This window comes from Ostrea edulis, chromosome 5 (assembly GCF_947568905.1).
Source record: "Ostrea edulis chromosome 5, xbOstEdul1.1, whole genome shotgun sequence".
NCBI classification, from domain to species: Eukaryota; Metazoa; Mollusca; class Bivalvia; order Ostreida; family Ostreidae; genus Ostrea; species Ostrea edulis.
Genome location: NC_079168.1, coordinates 89,763,482 through 89,783,094, shown reverse-complemented (window position 1 = coordinate 89,783,094; position 19,613 = coordinate 89,763,482). Strand labels below are relative to the sequence as shown.

At 34.3% G+C, this 19,613-nt stretch overlaps 1 protein-coding gene across 1 annotated transcript; it reads left to right on the top strand.

Annotated features, from left to right (window-relative positions):
• The first annotated feature begins 1,028 nt into the window (after positions 1–1,028).
• Positions 1,029–18,014, top strand: LOC125650554 (actin maturation protease-like). The gene is made up of 6 exons (XM_048878932.2): positions 1,029–1,482; positions 6,613–6,696; positions 6,854–6,972; positions 11,653–11,779; positions 12,775–12,845; positions 13,181–18,014. The coding sequence occupies exons 1-6, from the start codon at positions 1,319–1,321 to the stop codon at positions 13,507–13,509; spliced, it is 894 nt and encodes a 297-aa protein (XP_048734889.2). The 5' UTR covers positions 1,029–1,318; the 3' UTR covers positions 13,510–18,014.
• Positions 18,015–19,613: the final 1,599 nt, after the last annotated feature.

Below are 19,613 nucleotides of genomic sequence, written 5' to 3'. Positions count from 1 at the left end.
ATCGATTGAACAAGGGAGCTGCAATGTTGGATATTGGATTCCTGCAAGAACTGTTGATATGAGAAACAAGAAAGTTAGGAATTTCCACTTTACTTACCTCAAGGGAAACCAAGTGTAGCGGTCAGCCGGGTTCGATTGCTGGTGGCCAGTAGTTCAGTTGGTAGAGCACCTGACTGGAGATTCCACGACAATCCAGGTTAAAATCCCAGTCTAGCTGGTCCGTTGCATTTTTTCCCTTCTGGTTGCATTTGGTGCCGTTGACCACCCCGAGACTTGCAGGTGAAAGTTCTATCAAGGGCAAAAAGAATCTGGGTTCATGATGTCTTCAAGTGTGAAGACATTTAATTAAGAAGGGAGGAACATAGTGGTTAGCCGGGTTTGATTGACAGTGACCAGATAGCTCAGTAGAGCACCTGATTGGAGATCCCTGGGGCACAGGTTCGAATCCCGGTCTGGTCTGTTACATTTTCTCCCTTCCTGTTACACAAGTTTTCATTATTGAAAGTATGGGGGGAAATTTGAATAAACTTAAATCTTGTTACAATGAATTTCAAAATTTCATTGACCTTCACCTTTGGCATATAACCAAGAAAACCAAATGATTTAATTCCATTTTCAATTAGATTCACTTTAATTATTTACATAATTGTCAAAGAAGCACGCACATTATATGATCACACACACACACACACACACACACACACACACACACACACACACACACACACACACAGCCTATACCTTATATTGCTCTCTGTCCCATTAAAAAAAATGTGCTTTTGATTAGGGATCGAAGTGGGTGCTTATAAATGCATGCAGTACGCCATGCACTGCATGAATATGCCAGACAAAATCAAATGTTTTTTTTTATTTTCTCGTGCCTTATGGAGCTGATAAGAGATACAGTGACTTTACATGCTATTCTGAGACTAACCCTAACCCAATTGTATTAATTTTCATATATGGGACCCAAATTAAAATTTAGTTTCAAATATTGTTTGACCTTTGTCATGCACTACTTGAAACCTGAACTAATTGCCAGGGTCAGTTAACGCTATACTGGGTGTTGTCCAACACATGTTATGTACACACGAAAGCTAGATGTATGGATCTTGGTACAAGATGACCAGGGTATTAGTTAGTCAGGGTACGAGTTAGCATGCTTCCGCCTAGGATCTACTTTCATTTTAGGAAAGCCGAATTTGGACATTTTGGTGCCCTTATGATGATCACAATTTAATGTCAGATTACGCAGCGATTATTCAGACATTTGAATGCAGGTGAACACGACTGAAGATGAATTAAACAGTCCCTGACGATGTCTTGTGAGGGCCCACCACCAGCCCCTCCTCCCCCTCCAACTCTTGTTCCCCCCAATAACGCCTGCAATCTGAAGAATATAGTGGGGGCAGTATTGATGGTACCACAGGAGCCGTCTGATAACAGTAACAAACAGCTCAGAAGAAACCTCAAAGTCATTATGTAAGTTATGTTTGATAAATGTCTTCTAATTATAAATATCAAAATTTGACGGAGTTGATGTAGGGAGACGGTTCGATCCTCTTAGATGATTATTTGATCAACCCAAATCATGCAATAAATGGTTAACCCCATGGATGACATATTGTACGTAAATTTCAGCCAAAATTCATGATCCATCAAAACTCTGAGAGTATTAATTATGTTACAATACTAGAATTAACTTAATTGAGACAAATGTGATTCTGTCGCATCAACTTTTTAAAAAATTGTTTTTATGACAAACCAATTAGAAATATATAAATTAACCTGTTTTCCCAGAATATAGTAATTGTAAGCTGTTGTTAAATGTCCTATAAATTAATAATAATTCACACCATGCATGTACCAGAATTATTTCATCTTTCCCCATCCTTGGAATTCATATAACAGGTCTACCACCCTCTAATCGAATGCATGCTCAGGCATAATGAAGCTTGAGCCAGTAGAATTTGTTTTTTGATATATGTAACATATATGTTCCACTTCCTCTCAGTACATAATATATAAGTACGTACCATGCAACGTAAATTAGAAGTCATACTTAATTCATATTTTTGATAGTTAAAATAGTTGGCACACCTGAATTATGATTCATGTTTTTGTCTGCTTTAAATGTTTCCTAAGTTCCAAGAATGATAGGAATTTTTTTTTATTGCAATTTACAAATAATTCTGTTTACATGCAAGATGTTTGTGTAATTTATTTTCTTCCATCATGCAGTACTGTCAATTGTTTTATGATACCATCAATCCAGGTTTGTGATAGTGCATATCATCACTAAAACCACTTTGTACATATAAATAATGATATTTTGAACTTTATGGTAACATGTTTTACAAAGAGTTGCTCAAATTCTTGCTATACATCTGACTGTCGTGAGATTTTTAATGTACGAAGTAAAAATCAAAACCAATTGTGTTAATTTAATAAAGATCATTTGAATATGTGTAGCCATAAAATTCTTCAACAGTACAACCCAAATTCCACCATGAAGACAAGATTTGTTCAAAATCTTAGACAAGGCTTTACTTTGTTCAACACATCTTCGCTAGCCAAGGGTGCATGATGTTCCACTGTGTTTCTCTCTTCAAAAGCAGTGTTACCCTTGGCTAGCGAAGATGAGTTCAACAAGTCTTGTTGTAGAGTTGGAATTTCCCAATCCCAACTACATAAAGTAAATAACATGAGTAATGGAGGATTAGTTTTCTCACATTTTCCCCACAGTTCAGTAGATATTCTTTCATGAAGTCTGAGATGGTTTAAAATTATCAGACTTTTATTTTAACTCAAATGTGAAAACTGTATAGTATAGGCAGACCAAAAAAACATACCTGAAAATGGTTTATACTGTTATATGTAAACTAAAAGCCCAAGAAATTCTCTCAAAACTTTTTAAGCTCACAAAGTCTTTTGGATTGAAATTTAAAGAAAACAATGCAAAATATTATACTTCCCTGTGTAACACTATATCTAGAAATTGTATGATGTCACAATTACATCTGCATGCAAGGCAGAAAAATCTCACATGATGGGTATATATTGTTGACAATAAAGAAAAATCCATTGCTAATTTGTTTTTGCAGAAATCTCAGTGACATCCTGTGTGGTTATGTGCTTTAACAACAGTTGAGGCATCTCCAATTCAAGGAGAATTTTGTGTGCAACTCTGGTAGTGGATTTTTGCATGATAGAAGCATGTATACACAGCCACAAAAGGCCATCGGAACAATGCTTAAAATAGCAGAGTTCTAGTCTTCGAGATGCAGAAAGTAGGTCACATGCAGACTGACAACCCTCAAACCACATGATCAGTTCAACTCGATCAACAGCTACTGGTGCAAATGCAGACACCATCAAGCTCTGATTCTTAGTCCAAATCCATGCTGCTTTGACCTACTCCATCTAAAGATATAAAACAGTTGGAAAATGGATGTCATATGCACTAATAATGCATATATAAAAATACAAAGAGTTTAACTGATACAGAAAGAAATTGGTTTACATCATCAACTTGTCTTAAAATTGAATACTTGACCACGGCTACATCATTTAGATCTCCTTTAGCCAACCTACCTTGACCCTAGCGATCTCAAGCAACCCTAAACTGATTATTAAGTATCAGTACTCCTCGATCACCATTTGACACATTTAGATATTTGGAGAGTCAGTCTGTCATCCTGGGAATCGATGCAAAATGCAACTTCTTTTAAAGAAAGTTCACTTAGGCCAGGTATTTATTGAATGGTAACCTTCATATTGGAAATAGGGTGAGCTTACCCCGAGTGATTTCACAGCTATATAGACTATACTAGGAGTGACTATTTGCTTGCGGTAAACAATGTGACACGTCATGCTGTGTGATGAGTAGCAAGAACTACAGTGGAAGCATCAGTTCAAGTAGATATTGTGCATGATTTCGATATAGGTGGTTATGGTCATGGGTTCTTTTTATATTTAGGTATGGCTCGATCTCTTTTGCCTTGCCATCTGTTGACAGTCAGTTGTTCGGACTTTTCTCCATAGATGGTTTTTTTTGTTTCGCTTTGATTCCCGAGGGTATGTTGCTTTAGTGATGCAGAACAAGTTTTAGTTTTGAGGGATTTGGTCACATATTTTAAAAGTTGTTGCCCTGAGGAATTTTCAGTCTTCATGAAAACATTTATTAAAACTTGCTGGCCAGTAGGACCAGTGAACTGTCTGAATTCAATGACCCACAGTGAAATTTACTGCCCTCCCATTTTCAAAGTATAAGTTTATCACATACATGTACATTATGGAATGTATTGTATAATTGTACAATTAATTTACTGAACCTCTATCATATTCATCCTAAGACGTCCTTTTTGTCAATACCAGAAAAACAACACCATACATGGCATTCTCTCTCTCTCTCTCTCTCTCTCTCTCTCTCTCTCTCTCTTCTCTTCTCTTCACCAACAAACAAGACTAATTCAGGTATTTTTCACGAACTTGAAAACAGCCCGAGTGCACATTAGGAAGTAGAGTTATCTACCAACATCAAATGTAAACGATTGATTAATTCTATAAACTATAGAAATGCATAAAATCATAGATAACTGCAATTGACGAAGTTCATTTTAATTGGACAATGCAATAAATTTATGCAAATATCTAAATCCAATATTATATCTAATGTAACTTTCAAAAGTCTACAAACCCATCGGACTTCGGACCACTGAGTTTTTGTGAAGACTGTGACCTATTGCAATTGGTTGTCATCCGCTGTCATGTGTTAACAATTGAACATTTTTAACTTCTTCTTGATAATTACTATTCCAATTCTTTTCAAATTTGGTATGAAGCATCTTTGGGACAAGGGAGACATAAACTGTAAATTTCAGGATTCCTGCCCCCCCCCCCCTTGGGCCCTAGGTATGGGGCAAAAACTGCCCAAAATTGACCAATTTAAAAAAAAAAAATTCTCTAAAACTGCACATGTGTAAGAAAAAATAAATGCATAGTGATGTAGAGCAGGAAGGCCTCTACCAAAATTGTAAATTTCATGATCCCCAGAGTAGGGGTTCTGACTCCAGGGCAGGGCCAAACTTAGTATATAGCATTTATGTGTAAGTTTGCTGATGTGAATGTACATTGTATTGCATATCACATGTCTTTGAAAAGACGATTTTGTGTAGTGCAGATTGATTTGTCAAACTAATGGGTTTTAAGAACCCATAACAAATAATGGATTATTCTGCAGACTCTGCAGGGGGTATGTTGGACATCAGGTGATTCGCAAACTGGCACTGAAATTTTGGACACAGCAGACATCCACCTAACTGGAAACTCATTAAACTTACAGGACCTTTTATGGCATGTGTTGTGATCTTGCTATATTGTCAGTTGTACAAGATAATGCTACCCGTGTATAGGGCAAGTCCAACAGCCTGAGTGTGGAGAGGTTGTTACTTTTTAGCAGTCAAAAACTATTCAATTCCGAAATTTCACGTTGCTTGTTCCACTGCTCACAAAGTATGCCACTTTGTAAATCACTTATTTGAAGCGAACAGTAGTGTCACCCAAGTGCACATTAATTGCTAGAACCGGCCAAAGCTGAAAGTAGATTTCCAGACATGAATTTTGAAGGACTGCTCCGAGATTCGGTGAAGGCGTCAGTCCAAATATTCAGCCAAGCCGAATCTCAGCCAAGATTAGCCCTATGGCTGCATTGAAAAAACTTATATTTGTCCATAACGCGTTAAATTCAGATCCACATTGCTAGATCCCTTACTGTGTGCCAAATTAAGGGTATCTAATGTACTAGTGATTCTTCTAATGTACCAATGCATTCAACAATCCCACAAAGTATGCATCTAGTTGTGTCTGCTCTCAGTTTCCGTCGTGGATATTCCATATGGACCACAAGGCTGGCCTTGAAGGATATTTAAGAACTTGGCTATAATGGATGAATTAGGCTGACCAGTTTGCTACTTCAAGCTACACTGAAGCCAGAATTTTACGAAGGGTGCAGATCTTTAGCCAGACATTGAAGCAATGGGGGTATTGCTGCAGAACTGTTTGGTACTTACAAGAGTAAGCGTGCACAAAACCTTTTTTTAACGCAATTATATTTCTTTGCCTTGAGACATGTACTATGATACATAACTTGGACATGTGCTTTGGTACCATGTTCTGATGCATAATGATGTTCTTTTCTGTCCTTATTTTTTGCTTTATAGTTAAACAAACTAATACTAATATATATATTACTTGTGCCTTTCTAATTTACTCCTTCTCAATGCCCTTTCCCCTTTCAATGGACATTTAGTATTATACATATCTATGGCATGTAATTTGGTATATTTTTATCATGTTTACTTGTGCATGTGTGGATATGTGTTAAGTTTTGGTGCCCATTATTACCATGGTCACAATGTTTGCTTTTCAAGTTCAAAGTAAACGTAAGAAAATGGAATCATGCATAATTAAAAGTTGTTGTGATAAAATGTTGCTATTGCAATTTTAAAAATATTAAGAACAGGCAATGTAATAATTTTTTGATACTTGTACATATAGTTTTCATTTATATACTTATATATTCTTGTTCACTCATGTATGATTACTTTTCAGAGAAAATGACATACCTAATTTGTCTTCAAAAATTCTCGTGTCTTCGAACAAGATTATCCACCCAATTCTCCAGGATGGGCCATGGTAATGAAAATGCATGTTTTAAAATCAGACCTTATTTGAAATTTATGATATGGAAATTAATAAACAGTACTTTGGCTAGTGCAGTATTGATCAATTTTCCCTGTTGTTGTAAGTATTACATATTATAAAGGTATGTAACTCAGTATGTACATTGTAGTTGCGGAGTTGTTGCCCTTGCAATGGCATCTCAAATATTGAACAAGGAAACAACAGCAAGATATATCTTGGAGACCAGCAAAAATAATGGATTGTCCCTTCAAGGAGAACTCTTCTCTGGTAAATTTGTTTTGTATTTTGGCTAATCGTTCTTTGAATTTTGATTACTTGCTATCCATTCATAGCCTGCCAGCAAACTCATAGTGTATAAAATTCCTCTCCATTGAGAGACCTATGTCCTTGGACATTGTTCAAAGTATCGCTGAGTAAAGAAGATTCAAATTTGTTCAAAATAAATCCACACCCCTTTCCAAGGGGGTGATAATCAAGAAAAAGAGAATGTGTTGTAAGGTTACTAAATTATTATCAATTAAGTATAGTGTGTCATAGAGTTTTTATACTGTAGTTGGGGTTCACATATTGAATTCATGGTCCAAAAATAGGCCTGGAGGTTCTAAAACTTTTATCATACTCATACTCAAACTCAGCCATTTTTGTTTTGAGTGTAACTCTGAGCAAGCTTCGAAACATACTCGAAAAACCCTGAGAATGTACTCCATTTGAGTGTGAGAGTGATTATATAAAAGTTTTATAACCTTCACTTTTGAGTATGAGTACGATTTAGAACACAGAGTTTGAGCCAGAGTAAAACCTGTTCTTAAAAGTTTTATAACCTCCAGGCCAGGACAAATGGTGCTTAAACTAAACATTGATGGTAAATAGAAAATCTTATTCAAAATATCAAATTATGAAAACGATTTTTAACCCTCTCCTGTTTTGCTAGTTGAAGTTTGTTCTATAAACTCTTGAAAGTGAATTTTTCGCAGAGAGATTTAGAGGAAAACTCTACTCCATGACATTAGCACTGTCTCATGACATTAGCACTGTCTCATGACATTGATGAGCTCTGTTGTGATATGACATTAGCACTGTCTCATGACATTGATGAGCTCTGTTGTGATATGACATTAGCACTGTCTCATGACATTGATGAGCTCTGTACTGTCTCATGACATTGATGAGCTCTGTTGTGATATGAATTTGTATCCTTCTAGTTTCCTGATTATAAAACGGTCTGCATGTGTATGAATCTGTTGTGGAAGGATTCTCTGCTACTTACATTTTTTTTATATGTCTGATAGGGATCTACTAACTTATACACTGTTGGATTGTGAAATCACGCTGACTACTGGACAATGAAATTGTCCATTACCAAACTGTAAATTTCTACTCCACATTGAAATAGTGAAATTGTCCACTACCAAACTGTTTACTTCTGATATGGCTACATTGTATTACAGCTTATTATATGGCTACATTGTTTTACAGCTTATGATATTTCTACATTGTATTACAGCTTATGATATGGCTACATTGTACTACAGCTTATGATATGGCTACATTGTTTTACAGCTTATGATATGACTACATTGTACTACAGCTTATGATATGGCTACATTGTCTTACAGCTTATGGCATGACTACATTGATTGTTCTTACAGCTTATGATATGACTACATTGTTTAACAGCTTATGATATGGCTACATTGTTTTACAGCTTATGATATGGCTACATTGTCTTACAGCTTATGATATTTCTACATTGTCTTACAGCTTATGATATTTCTACATTGATTGTCTTACAGCTTATGATATTTCTACATTGTCTAACAGCTTATGATATTTCTACATTGTCTTACAGCTTATGATATGACTACATTGATTGTCTTACAGCTTATGATATGACTACATTGTCTTACAGCTTATGATATGGCTACATTGTCTTACAGCTTATGATATGACTACATTGTCTTACAGCTTATGATATGACTACATTGTTTAACAGCTTATGATATGACTACATTGTTTTACAGCTTATGATATGGCTACATTGTATTACAGCTTATGATATGGCTACATTGATTGTCTTACAGCTTATGATATGGCTACATTGTTTTACAGCTTATGATATGACTACATTGTCTTACAGCTTATGATATGGCTACATTGTCTTACAGCTTATGATATGGCTACATTGTCTTACAGCTTATGATATGACTACATTGTCTTACAGCTTATGATATGACTACATTGATTGTCTTACAGCTTATGATATGACTACATTGTCTTACAGCTTATGATATGGCTACATTGTCTTACAGCTTATGATATGACTACATTGTCTTACAGCTTATGATATGACTACATTGATTGTTCTTACAGCTTAGGATATGACTACATTGTTTAACAGCTTAGGATATGACTACATTGTTTAACAGCTTATGATATGGCTACATTGTTTTACAGCTTATGATATGGCTACATTGTCTTACAGCTTATGATATTTCTACATTGTCTTACAGCTTATGATATTTCTACATTGATTGTCTTACAGCTTATGATATTTCTACATTGTCTAACAGCTTATGATATTTCTACATTGTCTTACAGCTTATGATATGGCTACATTGATTGTCTTACAGCTTATGATATTTCTACATTGTCTTACAGCTTATGATATGGCTACATTGATTGTCTTACAGCTTATGATATGGCTACATTGATTGTCTTACAGCTTATGATATGACTACATTGTCTTACAGCTTATGATATGACTACATTGTTTAACAGCTTATGATATGACTACATTGTTTTACAGCTTATGATATGGCTACATTGTATTACAGCTTATGATATGGCTACATTGATTGTCTTACAGCTTATGATATGACTACATTGTCTTACAGCTTATGATATGGCTACATTGTCTTACAGCTTATGATATGACTACATTGTCTTACAGCTTATGATATGACTACATTGATTGTTCTTACAGCTTAGGATATGACTACATTGTTTAACAGCTTAGGATATGACTACATTGTTTAACAGCTTATGATATGGCTACATTGTTTTACAGCTTATGATATGGCTACATTGTCTTACAGCTTATGATATGGCTACATTGTATTACAGCTTATGATATGGCTACATTGATTGTCTTACAGCTTATGATATGACTACATTGTCTTACAGCTTATGATATGACTACATTGATTGTCTTACAGCTTATGATATGACTACATTGTCTTACAGCTTATGATATGGCTACATTGTCTTACAGCTTATGATATGACTACATTGTCTTACAGCTTATGATATGACTACATTGATTGTTCTTACAGCTTAGGATATGACTACATTGTTTAACAGCTTAGGATATGACTACATTGTTTAACAGCTTATGATATGGCTACATTGTTTTACAGCTTATGATATGACTACATTGATTGTCTTGCAGCTTATGATATGACTACATTGTCTTACAGCTTATGATATGACTACATTGTTTTACAGTTTATGATATGGCTACATTGTTTTACAGCTTATGATATGGCTACATTGATTGTCTTGCAGCTTATGATATGACTACATTGTATTACAGCTTATGATATGACTACATTGTCTTACAGCTTATGATATGCTTATGATATGACTACATTGTCTTACAGCTTATGATATGACTACATTGTCTTACAGCTTATGATATGGCTACATTGTTTTACAGCTTATGATATGGCTACATTGTCTTACAGCTTATGATATGCTTATGATATGACTACATTGTCTTACAGCTTATGATATGACTACATTGTATTACAGCTTATGATATGACTACATTGTCTTACAGCTTATGATATGCTTATGATATGACTACATTGTCTTACAGCTTATGATATGACTACATTGTCTTACAGCTTATGATATGACTACATTGTTTTACAGCTTATGATATGACTACATTGTCTTACAGCTTATGATATGGCTACATTGTCTTACAGCTTATGATATGGCTACATTGTTTTACAGCTTATGATATGACTACATTGTATTACAGCTTATGATATGGCTACATTGTCTTACAGCTTATGATATGGCTACATTGATTGTCTTGCAGCTTATGATATGACTACATTGTCTTACAGCTTATGACATGGCCACATTGATTGTCTTACAGCTTATGATATGGCTACATTGATTGTCTTACAGCTTATGATATGACTACATTGATTGTTCTTACAGCTTATGATATGGCTACATTGATTGTCTTACAGTTTATGATATGACTACATTGATTGTCTTACAGCTTATGATATGACTGCATTGATTGTCTTACAGCTTATGATATGACTGCATTGTCTTACAGCTTATGATATGGCTACATTGATTGTCTTACAGCTTATGATATGGCTACATTGATTGTCTTACAGCTTATGATATGGCTACATTGATTGTCTTACAGCTTATGATATGGCTACATTGATTGTCTTACAGCTTATGATATTTCTACATTGTCTTACAGCTTATGATATGGCTACATTGATTGTCTTACAGCTTATGATATGGCTACATTGTATTACAGCTTATGATATGACTACATTGATTGTCTTACAGCTTATGATATGGCTACATTGTATTACAGCTTATGATATGGCTACATTGATTGTCTTACAGTTTATGATATGACTACATTGATTGTCTTACAGCTTATGATATGACTGCATTGATTGTCTTACAGCTTATGATATGACTACATTGATTGTCTTACAGCTTATGATATGGCTACATTGATTGTCTTACAGCTTATGATATGACTACATTGATTGTCTTACAGCTTATGATATGACTGCATTGTCTTACAGCTTATGATATGGCTACATTGATTGTTCTTACAGCTTATGATATGGCTACATTGATTGTCTTACAGTTTATGATATGACTACATTGATTGTCTTACAGCTTATGATATGGCTGCATTGGCAAAGAAAACTTTGGATTGTACAGCAACAGTTCTGGATATGACGGAATTTGACTCCAGGGACAGTCTCCTTAGACATATAGCGAATGGACATCCTGTGTTAGTGCCGTATCCTTTATTAAGTGTGCACACAAAGGAAGATCATTAATGTAGTGATCCCCCGTTATAACGCCAACATTTGTACCTCGGCAAATTTGGCATTATAACACGGGTGGCATTACATGGGGGAGGGGGGGGGGGGGGGGGGTATGTGTACAGTTGTCATTAGAAATCAAACAAATTTTATGTACTACATCAATGTCCTTTGAATACTTGGATAATCCCGGTGTCCAGTGGTTGGCAATGACTCGTAATGGTAGGGGTATTTAATGACTTCCAGTTTTTTTTTTTATATCCAACATGTTTAGATTTCGATGTGTCCGCCATGCTCAGATTTCAAAAACAATACTGCATATTTGAACTCAGTTGATTATAATTTACGTAACTTATTATCTACCTCAAACTTTGATACCTGGAGGACTAATAGCGGATAATTGCTTAAGCCTGCTCACTGAAACTGTAAATACGTTGGCGGATGGTGGTATGCGGGGGTGGCGATATAACGGGGTTTTACACAGCGAGGAGTACGGGACTTTGAACTTTTTTGTCGATGGGGGGAGGGGGGGGGGCGCAATATAGCGGGGGATCACTGTATTACAAATACCAGCAATCTAGTCAGTCTTTATTACGTAAGAGACCCTCCAATCTTCATAATGTGCCATTCCCTGTTGTCTATTCCATGTCATGTGAGTCTGTAGTGTATTTTACAGATATGTCAATACCTGTTGTGTATTTTACAGATATGTCAATACCTGTTGTCTATTTTACAGATATGTCAATACCTGTTGTCTATTTTACAGATATGTCAATACCTGTTGTGTATTTTACAGATATGTCAATACCTGTTGTGTATTTTACAGATATGTCAATACCTGTTGTGTATTTTACAGATATGTCAATACCTGTTGTCTATTTTACAGATATGTCAATACCTGTTGTCTATTTTTAATTTTATGGACATTTCATGACCTGCTGTGTATTATTTCACTTTAACTGTCCACAAGGTATGATGGAGATGCAAATAATGGACCTTGTTTAAAGAATGGCTATAAAGCTCACTGGACATTACTCACAGGTAACCTCCACCATGTCCATACCCAATGACAGTTTGTGTCCATATCAGTCCTTTAAATCCATACAAGAAGTTTTCACCGATGTGAAAGCAAATATTTGCCTAGATATACAATTGATATGGCATTTAAAAATGAAATTTACTGTGGAAGCTATTTGATAAAGTGATAGTAATTGTTTTGATGAAAAGAATTGAACATGAAGTTGAATGCAAAGTATTATAAATAAAAAACTTTTATTGTTTGCTTTTCATGAGTAATGAATTTGTACCTGTACATATCAAAGAAGAGTGGTAGGTAAAATATTGATTTCATTACTCCTTTTTGTTAATTTCAACAGGAATTTTATTTTCACAAGAAAGAACTCTGGTGCAGAGAGACAATCTTAAAATGACGGAGGACAATGACTTATCTCCTTTGTATCATATCAAACCAGAGCAATCCTCCGTACCACCAGATCTGATCATTTCATCCTCAGATGTATTTGTGTACGGAGTTCAGGGCAAGAGTCAGCATGTTGGCTTGTGGCCACTGAACAGGCTGCTGAACAGCAATGCAAACTTACGGGTGGTGGATCCAAGCAGAGAAGCTGAAGTGGATCAGTATGTTTTACCTCAGGAGGGGATACAACAAGTGTTGTGTAATAGAATTGTGGTTTTACAAAATTGACAAAAGAACATGATATCACAATCTAATTTAATCATCAGTAATCCTAATAATTAAAGACTAAATGTCTGTAATCAGTAATCCTAATAATTAAAGACTAAATGTCTGTAATCAGTAATCCTAATAATTAAAGACTAAATGTCTGTAATGAGTAATGATAATAATTAAGAACTAAATGTCTATTGTGAGTAATGATAATAATTAAGGACTAAATGTCTATTACGAGTAATGGTAATGATTTAGGATTAAATGTCTATTATGAGTAATGATAATAATTTAGGACTAAATGTCTATGTTGAGTAATGGTAATAATTAAGGACTAAATGTCTATTATGAGTAATGGTAATAATTAACGATTAAATGTCTGTAATGAGTAATGGTAATAATTAAGGACTAAATGTCTATTGTGAGTAATGGTAATAATTAAGGACTAAATGTCTATTATGAGTAATGGTAATAATTTAGGACTAAATGTCTATGTTGAGTAATGGTAATAATTAAGGACTAAATGTCTATGTTGAGTAATGGTAATAATTAAGGACTAAATGTCTATTGTGAGTAATGGTAATAATTAAGGACTAAATGTCTATTATGAGTAATGGTAATAATTTAGGACTAAATGTCTATGTTGAGTAATGGTAATAATTAAGGACTAAATGTCTATGTTGAGTAATGGTAATAATTAAGGACTAAATGTCTATTATGAGTAATGGTAATAATCAAGGACTTAATGTCTGTAGTGAGTAATGGTAATAATTAAGGACTAAATGTCTATTATGAGTTATGGTAATAATTTAGGGTAAATGTCTATGTTGAGTAATGGTAATAATTTAGGACTAAATGTCTATGTTGAGTAATGGTAACAATTAAGGACTAAATGTCTATGTTGAGTAATGGTAATAATTAAGGACTAAATGTCTATTGTGAGTAATGGTAATAATTAAGGAGTAAATGTCTATTATGAGTAATGGTAATAATCAAGGACTTAATGTCTGTAGTGAGTAATGGTAATAATTAAGGACTAAATGTCTATTATGAGTTATGGTAATAATTTAGGGTAAATGTCTATGTTGAGTAATGGTAATAATTTAGGACTAAATGTCTATGATGAGTAATGGTAATAATTAAGGACTAAATGTCTATTATGAGTAATGGTAATAATTTAGGACTAAATGTTTATTATGAGTTATGGTAATGATTTAGGACTAAATGTCTATTATGAGTAATGATAATAATTTAGGACTAAATGTCTGTTATGAGTAATGATAATAATTATGCATATACAGTGAAACTTCTCTAAACCGGCCGGCTCTCGGACCGGAAAAAACGGCCAGTTTAGAGGGATGGCCAGTATACAGAGAATTTAGCAATTAAAGACGTTTTATCTCAATTTTCACAAAGTAGGTACTGTTCACTTTGATCTGGTGATCTAGCTATGATCAATTATCAGTGGAGATTAAATTAGTTTGCTTGTACATGTACCTACAGGTAATTATGAATTACATGAAATATTCTCGCTGAAATCATCTAATTTTAAACTGAAAATCTATAGCAGGATACATAAAGAAAACACAGAGGCCTATCATTGGAATTCCTCTTACCTATAAAAACTGTTTACATTTATCACTTATGTTATTAACAATTTTTTTTTTCGTTTTTAAAAAGTACAGTAGTAAATATAAAATTGTAATTTGAGTATTTCTTTGGAATGTTAAGTTTATGGGAACCAAGAAAATTAATCTATCTTTTAATAATTATCATTAACAGTCATGGGTTTGTTCTTTATTAACTACCGCTTATATCCATATGATAGTGTGGTGAAACAATATGGCGTTTGATACTGTATTCATTCAATTTGCTCCTAACTGTTTTTTAAATTTTGTATAGAATTTGGAAGGGTCACTTGGATTAGCTAATCATCAATTAACACCCTTGACAGCACAGGCAAACAATAGAAATTAAAGAGGCCACTAGTGTTTTTCACACCTCCAGTTGATAATTTCCCACCTGGCCAGTTGGTCAGTCAATTCGCACACCTGGACCATCTTGATCAACCTCTGGCCAAAATTTTATTGTTTTCAGAACATGGCCAGTATGTTAAGGGTAAATTACACATGTTTGTTAACAAATGCACTTTAAAAAGTGGCCGATGTCCGGTTTTCAGGGGTGGCCGGTTTCGTAAGACTTTCTTTGAAAGGAAATGTTAAGATTTCTGCCAGGACTTTGAAAATCGGCCGATATTCAGGGAGAACCGGTTTTTTGAGGGGCCGGTTTGGAGAAGTTTCACTGTATATGATTCCATTGTTTACATATCTACCATAATAAATGTTTGTTCATTATATTCATATTTTGAAATATATAGGTTCCTAGGTCGTGTTGAAAGGTCAGAGCTTTTATCAAAAAATGATACATTGAAAAAGCAGGGTATTGTTACTGACAAAACATTAGCCAAATCTCGTTATCTCGAACTTGATGGAACCAAGAAATAACTTCAAGATATCAGAGAATTTGAGATATCGAGGGTTAAATACTTAAAGAATTAGTGGATGTGACGTCTGAATTACTTCAACATATCCATGGGATTCGTGATAACCGAAGTTTAACTGAATATGATTTTAAATATCAATACATGTACATATGAAATGAACAAAAGAAACTCAAATCATGCAGAAAATGATGATATTTGAGTCAAAGTACACAACTCATCGAAAATTTGTATGACTTTAAAAAAAATCCAATAAAACTTAAATACAGCTATATTTTTATGCCCCCGAGATAGGGGGGCATATTGTTTTTGTCCTGTTTGTTATTCTGTAATTCTGTCTGAAACTTTAACCTTGCTAATAACTTTTGAACAGTAAGTGATAGAGCTTTGATATTCACATGAGTATTCCTTGTGAAAAGACCTTTCCGTGGGTACCAACATTTTTTACCCTGTGACCTTGACCTAGGAGTTTGACCTACTTTTTGAAAACTTTAACCTTGCTAATAACTTTTGAACAGTAAATGATAGAGCTTTGATATTTCACATGAGTATTCCTTGTAACAAGACCTTTCCGTGGGTACCAACATTTTTGACCCCGTGACCTTGACGTTTGACCTACTTTCTGAAAACTTTAACCTTGCAAATATCTTTTGAACAGTAAGTGATAGAGCTTTGATATATAATTGCTACCCTGTGACCTTTACCTTGGAGTTTGACTTACTTTTTGAAAATTTTGACTTTGCTTATAACTTTTTGACTTTGACATTTGACCTACTTTTAAATTTTTTTTTACATTGGTCATAATTTCTAAATGGTAAATATTAGAGCTTTCATATTGTACATGAGCATTTCTTGTGACAAGATCTTTTTACTGGTACCAAGATATTTGTCCTTTTGACCTTGGCCATCTTCGGCATGGCCATTATCGGGGGCATTTGTGTTTCACAAACACATCTTGTTTAGAATAAATTTAGTAGAAATAAAAAGCAAACTGAAGAAAGAAAAAAAACTACTTTGACTTTCTGAAAATTTAAGAATGTGAAAAGCAGTTATGAATATGAGAGACGACAAATCACCAGAATTTAAGATATAAATGTAGATTTCCGTGGACTGATATTGAATACATGTACATATATTTACATTTCCAATCATTTTACCTTTGTTATTGCCACAAATTGTAATGATAGCCATTTACTCATGAATACATTGCAGTTGTTAACTATTTGAAAATACATGAGGTTATGAACATCAATGCATGACACCGGCACACTTTTCATGCAGTGTGAATGCGTTTAGTGAAGCATGCTGGTGTGAAGTGTCGCAGTTGATACCCTCGTGTATTTTCACAAAAGAAATTTATTTCTTAAATATCACAGAATTAATTCTTTGAATTTTGTGATTGCTTATGTAGCTTATAGAATTATATTCACACACACAAAAAAATTTCATTACCACTGATCTGAAACTGCAAATGATGAAAATGTTTTTGATAGTCAAGACCTTATGGAATATTACTCTCAACTACAACAAACTCAAACAAATTTGTTTACTGTAACAGTTGTGATATGAAAATCTGAAATTTATAGAAGTGTATGAGGTTGTAACTACATGTACAGCTCTAGGTATTTAACTGTGAGGTAAGTTAAGCGGTGCAAAATGAACTTCCACTGTGTGATATGGTTTCCGTTTTACATCGATTTAATTTATGTGTGATAAATCACTTTTTGAAAGTTATACATGTACATCAATACTTATTATTATCAATAATGTGATTATTATAAAGATTGATAATTCTTAACATCAATAGGAATACATTTTCAATATACACATGTACAGTTTTATCCAAATGTTTTTTCCAGTTTTTTCAGGGTTTTCCTGTGTGTAAAAAAGTAATGATATTGTTTAATTCACAAAATCATTTTATCCTTTCTTTTTCTTATGTGTTTATATGCATATTAAAGTCCTACAGCCATTTACTTGTGAGCTTTTTTAAGAATGTTATTTAAAAATTTTTTTTCATCAATTGTTTTGAGAGTTTTATTTTTAAGCTCACTTGATCTCGAGCTTTCTGATCACCAGCTGTTTGTAATCAATCTGTCTGTTGGTCTATATTTTACACATTTTCAAATAACTTTGGAACCAACGGGGATTTGAAATTGCTCTCTACCAAGGGAAGATAAAATGTAATTAATAAAAGATAGAGATGGGTGGGGTTATTTAAAAATCTTTTTCTCAAGAACCATTGGGCTAGAAAAGATGAAACGAATGTGAAACTTTTCAGACATGGTGTAAATTACAATTTGTACAAATCATGGCCCAAAGGATTAAGTTTGGGTCACAATAGGAATTAAATCAAAGTTTTACATTTGAATAATTATAAGAAATAATTTTTTTTTTTAAACCCTCTTCTCAGGAACAGCAAGACCATGATTAGTCATATTGATATGCAAGCATCCCCAGGTAGTGTAGATTCAAGTTTCTTGAAATCTTTGCTCCAGGGGCAAGTTCACTGCAAACTCCATTTGCATGGTAAAAAGTCGCTGTAAGGTTGTTGCAAACAATCAGATGCAACCTTGCTGCTAAGTTTGCAGCAGATTCACTGCAGTACTTTGCCAGTAGCCTTATTTTTTGGTAAGGGTAGGTTTGGGCCACAATACGGAACAATATTTTACTTCGACATATTTGAAAAACGGCCCTGATTGGTATGTAGTCATCCTCAGGTAGTGCATGAACATGAATTATGGTTCAGGAAGGTAGGTTAGGGACACAATATGGGATCAAAATTTTATTTGGGAACATATACATTTATTTGAAAAAATTTAAAATAGGACACATGGGTTGATGTGTGTTTTTTGGCTTAATTTGGTTTTAATAAGTACAAACACGAAATTCCCTAAAAAAAAAAAGAAGAAATAAATAAACAAGAGATGTTTGTAAAACACATCTGCCCCCCATGGGGCAAAATTGAAAAGGGTTATACACACCCACATCATTTAATTGAGCGTAGTATCATCAATTCAAAATATTGAGCAGACAATATCTTCCTATGTCAAGAGTGGATTGACCATGTGACCTAAAAATCAATAGGGTCATCAACTCCTGAAGATGTACTAGTGTACCAAATTTGATGTCTGTCAAGCAAAGGGTTCTCAAGATATTGAACAGACAGTATATTCCTATGTCCAGTTTGACCTTTGACCATGTGACCTCAAAATAATTAGTAGTCATCTTCTCCTGAAAATGTATCAGTGTACCAAGTTTGATGTCTGTCAAGCAAAGGGTTCTCAAGATATTGAGCGGACAGTATATTCCTATGTCCAGTTTGACCCTTGACTTTTGACCATGTGAACTCAAAATCAATAGGGGTCATCTTCTCCTGAAGATGTACTAGTGTACCACGTTTGATGTCTGTCAAGCAAAGGGTTCTCAAGATATTGAGCGGACAGTATATTCCTATGTCCAGTTTGACCTTCGACCATGTAACCTCAAAACCAATAGGGGTCATTTTCTCCTGAAGATGTACCAGTGTACCAAGTTTGATGTCTGTCAAGCAAAGGGTTCTCGAGATATTGAACGGACAGTATATTCCTATGTCCAATTTGACTCTTGACCTTTGACCATG